The sequence below is a fragment of the Erythrolamprus reginae genome, chromosome 5 (genome assembly GCF_031021105.1).
Source record: "Erythrolamprus reginae isolate rEryReg1 chromosome 5, rEryReg1.hap1, whole genome shotgun sequence".
NCBI classification, from domain to species: domain Eukaryota; kingdom Metazoa; phylum Chordata; class Lepidosauria; order Squamata; family Dipsadidae; genus Erythrolamprus; species Erythrolamprus reginae.
The window spans coordinates 59,600,112-59,615,323 of record NC_091954.1 but is presented as its reverse complement, the minus strand read 5'-3'; the positions used below and the strand labels follow the sequence as shown (position 1 = coordinate 59,615,323).

The following is a 15,212-nucleotide window of genomic DNA, read 5'->3' as shown; positions in this document are numbered from 1 at the left end:
ACAACACTTTGCTTTGAAGATAGAAGAGGGAAGAGGAAAATCTAAGCGAGGCAGAGCTTCATCAATGGAAAACCACTGGACTTGCAACCTCAGAGAAAATGGGTCAATGGACTTGCAGTGGTGCCTCTGAGGCCGGAATGGGACAATTTGCCGCAAACAACTCACCATGGCTAACTTGCTGAGGGATAGCTCACCATGGCTAACTCACCATGGGCCAACTTGCTGCCAGAAAATTTAATAATTTCAATACAATTCTTTAAAACATTAAAAAATATTTTAAATTTTGTGCTTTACATTTCATTCTGTCCCTCCTTTTGCAACCCTGCAATCCACCATTTCTTTGATATTTGCGTAACTCTTGTCTTGCAGTGAGCTGTCCTGCATCAAGTTGCCTGTGGCAAGTTGGCTGTGATGGGTTGGCCATGGTGAGTCGGTCATGCCCAGTTGGCCATGGTGAGTTGGCCGTGGCAAATTGTCATAGATCCCTCTGAGGCAGCACCTAAACAAAAGTCAAGCAGTTTTGTTACTGAAGATTTCATCAAGACTGCCAATATGATTGGAATAGAATAGGGAAAAACCTAGAATATGTGCACCAATTTTGCATGGAAGGTACTTTAGTCGAGCATTTGAACTACTATGCTGCATGGGTTTTAGTAAATTGAATATAATTCCAACACTGCTTTTCTATATCAAGCAGTATATGAAATATAATTAAGATAACAAAATAATACATTCAGTTAAATTGGAAGATATGTCAATACTATTAATTATACAAAATTTATTCTCTCTGATTTGCAAGTTCATTTCCCAAAACTAATGCTTAAAAGGTAAGAGGCAAAACAAGACAATTATTTAAGTCTTCATAAACTGTCCCTGAAACTTGCTTGTTTTTTTCTTTAAAATGTTCTTTAAAATGCCATTAGAAAGATGAATCTCTTGACGGATGTTCTGGCGGGCCTGGGATAGGGATTTATCTATCCTCTAGCTTCCTGACTCTCAGCAGCTTTCAGTACCATCGACCATGGTATCCTTCTGCACAGTTGGAGGGGTTGGGAGTGCAAGGCACCATTTTACAATAGTTCGCCTCCTACCTTTCCGGTTGGTTGCAGTTGGCGTTAGCAGGGGGGCAGAGGTCGATTCCAAGTCCCTCCCTTGTGGGGGTCCTCAGAGGGTCCTCTCCCCTCTGCTGTTTAATATCTACATGAAACCTCCGGGTGAGATCATCCGATAGCACGGGGTGAGTTACTATCAGTATGCTGATGATACTCAGCTATACATCTCCACTGCGTGTCCACTCAATGAAGCAGTGGAAGTAATGTGTCGGTGTCTGGAGGCTGTTAGGGTTTGGATGGGTGTTAACAGGCTCAGACTCAACCCCGACAAGACGGAGTGTCTGTGGGTTTTGCCTCCCAAGGACACATCCATATGTCTGTCCATCATTCGGGGGGGGGGGGATGACTTTTGACCCCCTCAGAGAGGGTCCGCAACTTGGACATCCTCCTCGATCCACAGCTGACATTGGAATATCATTTTTCGTCTGTGGCAAGGGGGGCATTTGCCCAGGTTCACCTCGTGCACCAGTTGCGGCCCTATTTGGACAAGGAGTCTCTACTCAGTCACTCAAGCCCTTATCACCTCGAGATTTGATGGGTTACCAAAATTTTTACTACCACACTGTGGGTGTGGCTTATGCATTTTGTTTCAACATCTTTCAATGCAAATTGGGTGTTCTGGGGTGGAGCTCCAAATTTTGCTACCGGGACTGCATTCCTGACCGTTCCCATAGGAGCCCATCACTGTGTAGGCCTGTGGTTTGAGTAGGAATGCTTGATTTTTAACATAATTGGGATTTTAGATTAGATTAATTAATTGAATTAATTGGATTAGGAAATTGTATTGTATTGTTTTATTTTTATATGCTTGAAGCCACCCCAAGTCCTCAGAGAAGGGCGGCATATAAATCCAATCAATCAATCAATAAACATTGAGAATAATGAAATGAGAAAAATACCGACTGTACTTTAGAAAGAACGGTAATTTAATCCGTTCACTAGCACAATTAAAACCAATGAAGAGCCACAAAGCTATGAATGTTTGCCCAGAAATATTGCATTTCAAATGTTTTTTTCTTGAGAGTACCCACCGTTTATGTTTTACATTGGAAACATAATTGTTTTCATTGACTAATTAATCATTTCTGATTTCTGTGTTATGAATACTATGTTAAGAGTTTAAATGTAAAAGTATGGATTTAAAGTAAATCAAACATGAGGGGATTGAGAAATTTTAATTAATGCAGATAATTTTTTAGTCGAGTTCAGCTTGTCCCCTAAGCTTGAAAGCTGGCTGGGTGACTTTAGGCTAGCCACACTTTGTCAGACCAGCCTATTTCACAGGGTTATAGTGTGATGTTTATTACTTGTTTAAGGTCCTGTTTTGTTTTGCTTATTTTGTTGTTTATTAGATCATTTTAGCTTGAGATGTCTGTCCAATTTAATAGTTTTTAGCTATTTTTCATATATTTTCTAGTTTTGTATACCACCCAGAGTCCACTGGAGCGGAAAAGTTAATAAATTTAATTATATTCATCATGCAGTCAGCCAGTTATTTACAGCAGATTTGTTATTTTTATCTACCTATCAAGTCCTTCCCAAATACCTGGAATAGACAAGTGTTGTTTGACTATGTCAAAGCATTGTCGCAGGATGCAAGTTGCTCCTAGATAGTGTGTATAACTGATTATTGTAATACCAGGGGAGAATAGAGTACAAAGACAAAGAACCCAAAATATCAAGGTCTGAAAAACAAATTGAAAAATATCACCCAGAAACTCTGGGCATTGACAACATTTTCATCTATAGATTACAAAAGGCTAGCTGCTTGGATTCACATATACATACTAAATCAATAGACAGTGGTACCTCTACTTAAGAACTTAATTTGTTCGGTGACCAGATTCTTAAGTAGAAAAGTTTGTAAGTAGAAGCAATTTTTCCCGTAGAAATCAATGTAAAAGCAAATAATGCATGCAAACCCAATTAGGAAAGAAATAAAAGCTCAGAATTTGGGTGGGAGAAGGAGGAGGAAGAAGAGGAGGAGGACAGTCGCTGCCCAGAGCTAAGGGAGTGTTTCTTTTCTCTGGGCACTGGCAGAGGTTTATTCCCTTTCCAAGCGCCCAGAGAAAGGAAAATGCTTTGTTCGCTCTGGACTACCAAAGCCTACTTAAGCACTACCAAAAGGCTCCTCTGGCAGCCCAGAAAAGCCCAGGATGGCCGGGATTAAAAGGGGAGTGGCAGGAAACTGGCCGGGCCTTTGTGCCGCTCTCAAATTTCCTGGGAAATTTTTCCAGGCTCAGGTTCTTAAATAGAAAATGGTTCTTAAGAAGAAGCAAAAAAATCTTGAACACCTGGTTCTTATCTAGAAAAGTTCTTAAGTAGAGGCATTCTTAAGTAGAGGTACCACTGTATTATGAAATACTACATTATTTGGGAGAACTAAATTCGTATGAAAGCAAACATCAGCTAAAAAACTGTCAGCTGTGACTTTACATTGTTGTATATATAATAAATCATATCCCAGGTCCTTGGGAGGGACTCGATAGGTAGCTAAAAATGCCAATCTAAACATCTGTCTATGTAACCATCCATAATAATAGGTGTTATATCCTCAAAAAACAAAAAGATAGGATATAATACAAGTATTTCTTGACTTATGACCACAATTGAGCCTGGAACTTTTTAAGTTAAGTGATGCAGTGATTAAGTGAGTCACATGCCCAATATTATTACCTTTTTTGTTGCATTCTTTAAGCAAATCAAGTAGTTATTAAGTTAATCCAGTTTCCCTTATTGACTTTGCTTGTGAGAAGCCCCCTGGAAAAGTTGTAAATGACGATCATGTGACCCTGTGCTGCAACCATCATCAATGCATGTCAATTTCCATTTTGATCATGTGAACACAGGGATGCTACAACAGTCATAAATGTGAGAACTGATCGTAAGTCACTTCTTTCAGTGTTATTGTAACTTTAAACATTAAATAATGGTTGCAACTCAAGGTTGCAACTCATGGTTGCAACTCAAGGACTACCTGTAATAAAAGTCTGGATAGGGTTATGGCAATACCAGGAGGCAGTAGAACAAAAGAGAATGAATTGAAGAAAATCAGAAACTATGAAGAGCTGCAAATAAAAGTAGAATGACTTTTACAAAAGAAAGCAAAGATCATACCAAAAGGAATAGGCACCTTGGGTGCAAGCTCAAAACATCTGCAACACCATTTGAACACCACTGACATTGAAAAATCACCACCAGTCAATTGCAAAATGCAGCATTATTTGGAACAGCTTACATCTTGTGGTAATAGCTTTAAATATCATCAAACATCTGCCTCTCCCAGGTCCGTGGGAAAGACTTGATAAAAATTCCAAATCCTAACATCTGACTGTATGAAGAACCATAACAACATATGCATGAGAAATATTTTACAAAAATCTTTCTGGGTTTTTTTTTTCAAAAATAGTGAAATAGTGGAATTCATCAGTGCTCCAACACTAGAGTTTTTAAGAAGAGATTGGGCAACCATTTGTCTGAAATGTTATAGGGTTTCCTGCTTCACCAGGGCATTGCACTAGAAGACCTCCAAGGTACCTTCTAACTCTGTAGTTTTATTATTCTGTTATTAGTTAATGTTGACAGCAACATATTTGGTGCTTTATCTGTTATTTATGTTTAACAGTGGGTTCACTTTTCTAACAAATCTGATATATTGTCTATGGATATTCTTAGTCATCCAGGTCATGGTTGTCCCAAAGGTGTTTTTCAAGATTGTTTTTTCTTCAGCTCTTGGATGAGAAGCGAAACGTCTCCAAAGAAAAACCAGAAAGTCCAGTTGCCTCTTGAAAAAGCACCTTTCTGACATAACCTGAGTCAAGGTTGATTCATCCTTCTGAGGTGGGTAAAATGAGGACCCAGATTGTTGGGGATGATATGCTGACTTCTAAACCGCTTAGAAGGCTGTGAAGCATTATGAAGCGGTGTATAAGTCTAAGTAGTATTGTCCTGGAACACAATTTGGAACTGTAAATTTACAGAAAGTACTATCTATCTATCTATCTATCTATCTATCTATCTATCTATCTTTGTCTGTTTATCTATCTTTGTCTATCTATCTATCTATCTATCTATCTATCGATTGATTGGACCTCTGCTGCCCCTCTCCAAGGACTATGGGTCCTCACCACAACCCAAGTTGTGCAAACAACAATGGCTAGGTTGATTTTTTTCAACTAAGCTAAAATCACATCTTTTAATATTTGGGAAGCCTTCTCTGGAAACTGAAGCTAGCCAGCAACGTGGGAAGTACTTGGAAAATTAATTTTTCCACGAGAAACATGCAACCAAAAATGTTATTTCAGCAGGCAAAGCCCCCCTTGAAGTTTCTGAAATTTATTTTTGAATGAATAGACACATAGAATTGGAGAAAGCTCTTCACATATGTGCATTTCTAGATGTCTTGGAGGAAATTTAGACACTGCACTGATTAAAAACTCTTCCGGCTTTCTGTGAATTCCTGATATCTTAGCTATTCTGCTCCAGTGGCTTCAAATTGGCTTAATTTATATAACCCCTGGACTCCCCTCTGGTTTATCATTGCTCGAGCCTCATTCCCAGGTTGCCAGGAACCCCATCGTGTGCTTCTTCGTCGGCTCCCGAACGATTCCCATCCCGTTTGGGCAAACAGCATCGCTCCCGCCTCAGTCTCTGAATTTCTCACCTGATACTTTGCAGGAAGGGGGCTCTCATGACAGCGGTACCGGAAACTGCCAATGCACAACTGACGTCTCGGACCTCGTGAACACCGGTGGGCGGAGCGACGATTCCCAGCGCTCGCCAACTCTCTTCCCTTCCTCGGCGGGAGGAGTTACCGTTGCTCCCATTCAGGTTTTCCCCCGGAGGACTGGCTCTTCCAGCGGAACGTTGGGATCCACAGGTTCCAGTCCGCTTCGTTCGCTCCTCCTACAGAACTGAGCCTCTTTCTTTCTTTCTTTCTTTCTTTCTTTCTTTCTTTCTTTCTTTCTTTCTTTCTTTCTTTCTTTCTTTCTTTCTTCCTTCCTTCCTTCCTTCCTTCCTTCCCTCCCTCCCTCCAACCTTCCTTTCTTTCTTTCGTGTTTTTTTTTTGTCGTTTAAGAAAGCTGCGGGATTATGTATCCACGTTTAAAACAAAGCGGGCGATCCCGAATGATCAGATGGGATCCGGAATCCCATCTGAATCAAAAGCCAGATACATTTAGACTACGTCCGCACAACACATGGATGTGTGTGTTTTGCGGACGTAGCCTTTGCATTTTTTTAAAGGAAAGCTTGTACTACTCACTACAGCTTGGTCAGCAAAGCAGGACCATTTAACATATTGTGTTAATCAGCCCACATTTCCGCCTAATGTGTTCTGTAGGCAGAGATTTAAATGGCGGTGCATTTCTTTTTGCTGTCTTCCATGCTGAACGTCTGCCTATCTGTTGTACTAAATTGGCAAGGTGGAGTAGCCCTGGAGGATACGCAACAGGGTGTCTTCCAAATGTATTGGATTAGAAATCCCATCATCCACACAAACTTATTTTTCCAACAAATTATCCCCAGCTAGCATAGTATTTTTTATTTATATTTTATTTTATATATTTATTTATTTACCGTATTTATTATTAGGGTTGGAAGGGATCTTGCAGGTCATCTAGTCCAACCCCCTGCTGGTGCAGGAGATCCTACATCACACTAGGCTAGTCCAGGGGTAGGCAAAATTGGCTCCTCTATGTCATGTGGACTTCAACTCCCAGAATTCCTGAGCTAGGATGCTTGGCTTAGGAATTCTGGGAGCTGAAGTCCACAAGCCATAGAAGAGCCAACTTTGCCTACCCCTGCACTAGTCCAATAGCAGTCCAGTCTATTTATTCTGTTGTCTTAAGAAATCTGGGAAATATCAGATTGCTCTTATATTTCTGAAGTTGTGCCTCTCTAGTCAGGTCTCATCTGGACTATTGCAATGCACTCTATGTGGGGCTACCCTTGAAATCCATTCAGAAGCTTCAGCTAGTGCAAAGTGTGGCAACCAGAACATTTTGGGACTAAAGATGGCAAGCTTCACTAGCTTCCAGTCTGTCTCCAGTGATTAGAATGCATTACTGCAGCTAATTCTGCTGACTACTGGCTGTCAGTAGTTTGGCAGTTTGAGTCTCACTGGCTCAAGGTTAACTCAGCCTTCCATCCTTACGAGGACTCACATTGTTGGGGACAATATGCTGATTCTATAAATCATTTAGAGAGGGCTATAAATCGGTATATAAGTCTAAGTGTTATTGCTATGGCTATGGCTAATCCCTCTAGGACAAGCTCATCCTTGTTCTCACAAGAGTGCCTTCTATGGCTGTCATCAGTCAAAACACTCCCAACTATCAGATTCCAGAAGAAAAGGTTTTTTGGTGGCAGCGTCCTTGGGTTAAGAACTGTCTCCACTCTCCTATCCTTCAAGAACCTAAAGCCCTGGCCAAATGGAGATGTTCCATGCTAGAGGTGGCTGCTGAATTCATGGCAGACTCCACTCCCTTCCCCTTGCTTTGGGCTTTCCACATATAAGGATACAAGCAACAAGTAACAGTTATGCAATTATAAGTGGGAGGAGATGGGTGATAGGAATGATAAGAAGATTAATAGTAATAATAATGCAGACTTAATGAATGGCTTGACAGTGTTGAGGGAATTATTTGTTTAGCAGAGTGATGGCATTCAGGGGAAAACTGTTCTTGTGTCTAGTTGTTCTGGTGTGCAGTGGTCTATAGCTGATTCAGTTCTGCAGAGGAATCATTGAGTCTGTCATCTGTACCTCTATAACTGTCTGGTTTGGTACTGCCGCACGAATCCCAGCGACCGGTTCGGTCCCACAGAGTTGGCCTTCTCCGGGTCCCGTCGACTAAACAATGTCGTCTGGCGGGACCCAGGGGAAGAGCCTTCTCTGTGGCGGCTCCGACCCTCTGGAACCAGCTCCCCCTTGAGATTAGGATTGCCCCCACCCTCCTTGCCTTTCACAAACTTCTTAAAACCCACCTCTGCCGTCAGGCATGGGGGAACTGAAACATCTCCCCCTTGCCCATGTTGTTTTGGTATTAGATTGATTGTATGCGTGTTTTGTTTATTTGTTTTAATACTCTGGGGTTGTTTTTATGAATTTTAGCTTAAAATTGTCATTGGATTGGTGGGTATTGGATTGTCATTATGTATTGTTTTTGTCTTGCTGTGAGCCGCCCCGAGTTTTCGGAGAGGGGCGGCATATAAATCCAATAAATCTAATCTAATCTAACAGGACCGACACAGAATTCAGAGGATAATCAGAATTGCAGAAAAAACAATTGCTGCCAATCTGCCTTCCATTGAGGACCTGTATACTGCAGGAGTCAAAAAGAGGGCAGGTAAAATATTTACTGACCCCTCACATCCTGGACACAAATTGTTTCAACTCCTACCCTCAAAACGTCGCTACAGAGCACTGCACACCAAGACAACTAGACACAAGAACAGTTTTTTCCCAAACGTCATCACTCTACTAAACAAATAATTCCCTCAACACTGTCAGACTTTCTACTAAATCTGCACTTCTATTCTACTAGTTTTTCTCATCATTCCTTTCACCATTTCCTCCCATGTTGACTGTATGACTGTAACTTGTTGCGTATATCCTAAGATTTTTATTAATATTGCTTCTTTATTGCTTATTTGACCCCTATGACAATCATTAAGTGTTGTACCACATGATTCTTGACAAATGTATATTTTATTTTATGTACGTTGAGAGCATATGCACCAAGACAAATTCCTTGTGTGTCCAATCACACTTGGCCAATAAAATTCTATTCTATTCTATTTTGAGGGTAGAGTTAAAACAATTTATGTCCAGGATGCGAAGGGGTCTGTAAATGTTTTCCAAGCCCTCTTTTTGACTCGTGCAGTATACAGATCTTCAATGGAAGGCAGGTTGTTAGGAATTGTTTATTTTTCCTGCAGTTCTAATTATCCTCTGAAGTCTGCCCCTGTCTTGTTGGATTGCAGAACCAAATCAGACAGTTACAGAGGTGCAGATGACAAACTCAATATCTTCATTATAATTGGCATGATTGCAAAGCATGCCTCGCCAAGCATGATCCTATCTACTGGTTTTTTGTTTTTGTTTTGTTTTTGTTTTGGCTTTTTCTTTGTACTGGAATGTTTCCAGCTTTGCTAGAAACCCGCTTAGTTCAGCAACCCATGGGAGAAATATATATTTCCATTAGAGAAGTTTCTTACCTCATCACATCTTTTTGCTTTGGGATTCAGTCCAAATTACAACAACTGTTTTCTTCCCCACTTTCCAATTGGATTGCAGAGACTTGAAATATGTACGTATATGAATGATTCAAAACTTATCTTTCTGCATCTTCCTCTCCCATTGGTTCTCATCTTACTAAACAGATACAGATCTATATCCAAAGAGCACAACATATCATACCTGTTTTTGTTTCTCGAATCACAACCTGCTCTGCAACTATACAAGCTATACAGTGAGAGATGGCCTGCTGGTCATAAATGTAAAATACCATTAGAAATGAGCAGTTATTAAGAATTTCTGATCTTGCAAAAGAAAGATGCATATCTCCAAATGTAATAGAAGCACATAATAGAAAGACAAATTTCATCTCAGTAGTTCAGTTTTACACAGTGTAAACTGCTATATTGTAGTTTGGTTAGGGTTTATTGGGATGCATGAACTAGTCTTTATGACTTGTAAACAATGTTTTATGGTGGGGCAATAGTCCAGACAACTGTGGGTTATTGTCAGACACGAAGAATCAGACTACACAATAAGTTCCAGTTTAGCTGATTTATTCCTCATGCCTATACACAGGAATCTAACCAATTAATGGTCCACCTAGAAAGGGAAGGTTGGAGATTGGACAATAATTATAGCCAGATCCAGGGAAGGCTGATCCAGGGAAGGCTTCTTGAGGAGAGGGCGCAAAACCACCTCTTTTAATGGAAGCGAGAAGGACCCCTCCCTCAAAGAAGCATTGGTCACCTCCTGTATCCAGCCTCGTGTCATTTCCCTACTGGCCGAGACCAGCCAAGAGGGACACTGGTCCAATAAATAGGTGAAGGAGTTCACAGCTCCCATGGCCTTGCCAATTTCATCAGGGGTCACCAGCAATGTTCCGTCTAATTTTTTTTCGGTGTGGGCGGAAAAGTATAAAAGTGAGCAGCACGTTTTCATGCCTGGGCATGGATCAGTTAGAAACCTGGTTGTTAAGCAAATCTGGCTTCTCCACCTCTTCCACCCCCCACCCCCCCCATTGTCTTTGGTTGTGAGACGGTCGCAAAAGTCACGTGACCTCAAGACACGTCAACAGTCATAAATATGAAACAGCGGCCAAGTTTTGATCACACGATCGTGGGGCTGCTGCAAAGGTCGTAAGTGTGAAAAAGGGACATACGTCACTTTTTTCAAGGCCGTTGCAACTTTGAACAGTCAGTAAATGAACCGTTTTAAGTTGAGGACAACCTGCCTTCCCTACTAGATGTTTTCTGTGGAGCTTCAAAATGGAATCCTGATCTGCTTCTAAAAGAGTGCACTAGTCAGACAGATAATCCTCGACTTCTGTTCTGACCCCAATGGAGGCCAGCGTTTCTATCTCCTGAATAAGACAGTTACTAAGTGAGTTCTGCCTCACTTTACCACCTTTCTTGCCACAGTCATTAAGTGAATCCCAGCAGTTGCTTGTCAGAAGATCCCAAAAGATGTTCACATAGCCCTGGAAAATTATTACCATCATCAATCACCATCCAGCAGGGAAAGCTGTGAGATCACCTTTCTTCCTCCTCCTCCCTTCTGCTGGATGGCGCTTGACTATCGGCGAGAGGAGGCTGGCAGAGAAGGCTGGCCCCTTCCTGGAGAAAACGGCTCTTTGCCTGCAAGAAGGCGGACTCTGCCACTGCCACTGCAGCCGCACCCCCTACCAAGTCTCGAAGAGAGCCTGCCTCTTCCTGCGCCTCCCTCCAGTGTGTGAGCGACTAGCTCAGACGCGGTGAGATCCCCGGGGAGACCAGGGGAGGGTCGCCTGCCCACCTATGCTTACATCTCACTCTTTCTTCCTTCTCCCTCCAGGTCTCTACTCTCATTTCTGTGTACCTATTGTGTACACTTGGAAAGCAATTAGCTTCTGCACCCCACCATGCACAGGGGGAGAAGCCAATGCTGTAGACCCCTGTTTAAACCTGAGGTCTGCCCGCAATGTCACTCCGTGCACATGCAGATTGAGCCGCTCCGCCTCGTCTTAACTGACCCAGCCGATCTTTGTCTATTTCACTGTGTTTTCTTCCCCATGCCATCCCCGCCTGGGAAGGAGTGATGCCCAGGGGGAGGGTTGGCTTTATCCATGGGGAACCCCTCCCTTTTAGGCAGCTGCTTGAGGTGGATGGTGATTCAAACGGTGCAGCAAACTTCCACATGCCCGACAGCTTGGGAGGGGCAGATCAACTGTTCGGCGGAGAGAAACGGCGCCCCACTGCACGACGTTTGAAAACCCTGTGACACGATTAGGTTTTGGGTGCTCATCGCGAAGGTGCATATCTTAGAGGGAACAGTGGTCACCAGTTTAAACTCGTCCACACAGCCCGACTAAGATTTGTCCCAATCATCTCTGCCAATACTGCCCAGACAATCCAGGTCTGTCCAAATCTGAGCTATTTTATCTGCAAAAAAACTGATTAAACTCCTCAGCTCTACCCTGTAAGGGGTCATCCAATCCCCCCATATCAAGGAGGGAAAGGGTGGCCCTAAACAGGGTGGCTGGGTGAGATTATGCAGATGCAATCAGTGTAGAAAGATGTTAATATTTTGCTGCTTTGATCTCCACTAAGTAAGTCTTAATAAAGGATCATAACAGTGTCCAGTCACATTTAGATTTACAGGATCCCCCAACTGCCCCAGATGTCTCTTCTGGCATTTCATCTCCTGGGCCCCGTAGTAAACCCAGGAGCCTTCCTGGATCTACTACCACAAAGAGGTTGCAAAGGTGCAATCCGATCTAGAGCCCCCATTGAAACTCTATTCTAGGCTGTTACCAGGAACTCTGCCGGATTGTTATAAGCGACTCTGATATTTCCCCAAGCACTCTCTAAAAACCTTCTGGGTCCATTAGGCATCTGGGGCGGAACCACCTAATTGGTTTTGCCTCCCTGTGGTGGAGGTTTGGAGCTGTGAAGTCAAGCTATAGCTGGAAATGATCTGACCATGACAAGGGCAAGATGTCTAAGCTCCTTAACTTCAGATCATTACTCTACTGCCCTAAGAGAAACACCAAGTTGAGTGTGCGTCTCCCCTCATGAGTTGAATCCTATACTACCTGGGTCAAGTCCATGGTTGTCATGGAAGTCATGAACTCCTGCGCCAACTCCGAGGATTCACCGAGTGACAGTACGTTAAAGTCCCCCAAGACCACGAGTCTGGGGAACTCAACCGCCAGCCTGCTACTGCCTCAAGTAGCGCAGGCAGAGCTGTTGCCATGCAGCTGGGAGGCAGGTACATAAGCAACAAGCCCACCTGAACCGCTAGATCCAACCTCAAAAGGAGAGACTCACATCCAACTATCTTAGGTGCAGGGAGCCTTCATGGGCTAAGGGTCTTCAGGACTATGACTGCCACTCCTCCACCCCTTCCCTGGGGTCACAGCTAGTCAACACCTGAAACCCATCTGGGTACATCTCCAAGTGGGGAAGACCCCTCTCATGGCCCAGACATGTCTCAGTCACACATGCCAGGTTATAATGTTATAACATAATGTTCACTGAAATGTTTGTTCTGGGTTTTAGTCCTGAATTTAAATCTGTATCGACCACACCAAATTATCTCCTTTTGTTATTTTCTGGCAATATTCTCCCATATAAACTCTAAACACCATGATATTTTATCGAGTTGACTCAACACCCACTTGTTTCCAGCCGGATCGCTAATTAATCAGCATAGATTCTACTTCATTTTCCCTTTAAAATTATTCACCATCTCTCTCTTCTCACACACCCACTGTCAGTCTCTCATTCTGTTCAAGTCTTGTTCTCAACATTTTTTTTAACAAATTTCAGTTCTGTCCGGAGCTTCCTTCTTTGCCATAAAGGTTTAAGGGGACACAATCTGAAGTTAGTTGGGGGTAAGATCAAAAGCAACATGAGAAAATATTATTTTACTGAAAGAGTAGTAGATCCTTGGAACAAACTTCCAGCAGACGTGGTAGATAAATCCACAGTAACTGAATTTAAACATGCCTGGGTAAACATATATCCATCCTAAGATAAAATACAGAAAATAGTATAAGGGCAGACTAGATGGACCATGGGGTCTTTTTCTGCCGTCAGACTTCTATGTTTCTATGTTTAGACCACTCACTTGACTATTCTCTCGTGGCAAATATGGGATTCCATACTCTAAAATCAGGCATAGACTGTTTGAATAATTCTGCTTCCAACTCTCTTGTGGCTAATTATGGCTTTGGATCCACTATGTTAGAATAACATGATGGACACTTTCATGATGGATTAAAGAGAGTGCCCTTCATTTTAACAGGCAGATGCACTACCCTGTTATTCAGGATGCTCCTCTGCTTCACCAAGTCTTCCAAAGTCCCTGTGCCTCAAAGGGTCTCCAAACACGAAGTAAAGCAGATTCAAAGGACACAGGACATCCTTCTCCTTCTGCACCGCCCAATGTCACCACCGGAAGTCTTCTAAACTCAACAACTTTTAAGATATGTGCGCTCTAGTTTAACTCCCTGAGTTCGACAGGTACCACAAAAAACTGATGGAAAGCCATGAGCAGCATCACAGAATAACACCCAGAGCTACTTAATAAATTTCCAGTGCCTCCATTGTGCTAGATTCTGTGCTTCCATATTGAAACTGCAGAACAATTCTGCATTTACAGCTGAACTATACAAAAGTACATCATCTTTGAATCTTAAGAATTACCTATTATTATTTCCCAGGCTTTCTTCCCCATGCCACTTTTCTACTCAGGGGGAAAATACGGTTATGGAAATAATTCAGTCCACAGGATAAATTAAATTCCCCTAAACTATAAACAGAAGCAAGTTGAGTTTTGTCTTTTACATTTCTTATTAAATGTAGCAGAATGTGTCCATTTGTTAATTATTACAATAGCATTACAACAGTGAACGCACTGCAGCATTTACAATAATTTCTGAATAGGAGTAAATGTGTGTTCACGTTTGAAGCTCATATTAGTTTGAATGGTAGCATCCTATCCCAGCAAATATTTAAAGGTGTTTCAGAGAGTCTTTCATTATTTGCTGAGAAGCTTAAAAGATTAAAGGTGGGGTAAAGATTTACAGTCCATAGTGAGGATACAGGCAAGATAAAAATAGAACGATACAGCCCTTAAGCATAAGTAAGGAAATAATACTTAATCACAAGCAACTGTGAAAGATGGACGTGCATTGTGTGCTTTGAATAATATGGCTTTCTTTCAGCAAAATATAAGAACTGGAAGGAAAAGTAATTTCCCAATCGAAGAGACACAGATTGAAACTAAGGAAAGTGTTACAGTGCTGTAGTTGTTGACTAGGGAATAAATCTCACTAAAATCCGAAGTCTGTAAATATTCACACTTAGTCAATAGCAAATTGTTCAAGGCAACCAACAATGAAAAGAAAATGTATCAGAATACTGGCACATTAAATGGATTGTTTCCAAATCATAAAAATGACACTGCAAAAAAAAAAAAGTTCTAAAAAGCAAACACTGAATTATCCCTGCCAGCAAACCGACCAAAACTCTTTTTTCTAGAGAAAAACAATGGGTGGGTAGAAATCTTATGGAATGAGTCAGAGAAAAGGAAAAACTTCTCCTCCTGCTGCCTTCTTGTCTCTGAATCCTCTTCCAAAGCTATCCCCCCCTCCCGCGCATAGGGAAAAAGAACCATCTGGTTTTTGTCACATGCATATGTGAATGATGTGCAGTTCCGCCTAGTATATCAACATTGCATTAAGATTGTCACTTGAAATAAATTTAGCCTAACCTTCTCCTCCTACAGTGTTTCACTTGATAGCTCCTCATTATTTCCATCTTTTTAGACATTTTGTTCATGATCTGTAGTCCTTAAAAAATATGAGATTTCCACATTTC

General features: G+C 41.8%; 1 protein-coding gene across 3 annotated transcripts in view; it reads right to left on the bottom strand.

Moving 5' to 3' along the window:
* XPNPEP1 (X-prolyl aminopeptidase 1) overlaps positions 1-6,262 on the bottom strand; it is a 50,335-nt gene extending 44,073 nt beyond the window's left edge. The window contains exon 1 of one of the 3 annotated variants that reach the window (XM_070752734.1): positions 5,776-6,262. Coding sequence is in view for 2 of the 3 variants with exons in the window: in XM_070752735.1 (XP_070608836.1) it covers positions 5,776-5,804 (29 nt within the window). In the remaining variant the exon portion in view is untranslated. The remainder of the gene's footprint in view (positions 1-5,775) is intronic. The other 2 variants (XM_070752735.1, XM_070752733.1) reach the window with 2 other exon arrangements.
* Positions 6,263-15,212: the final 8,950 nt, after the last annotated feature.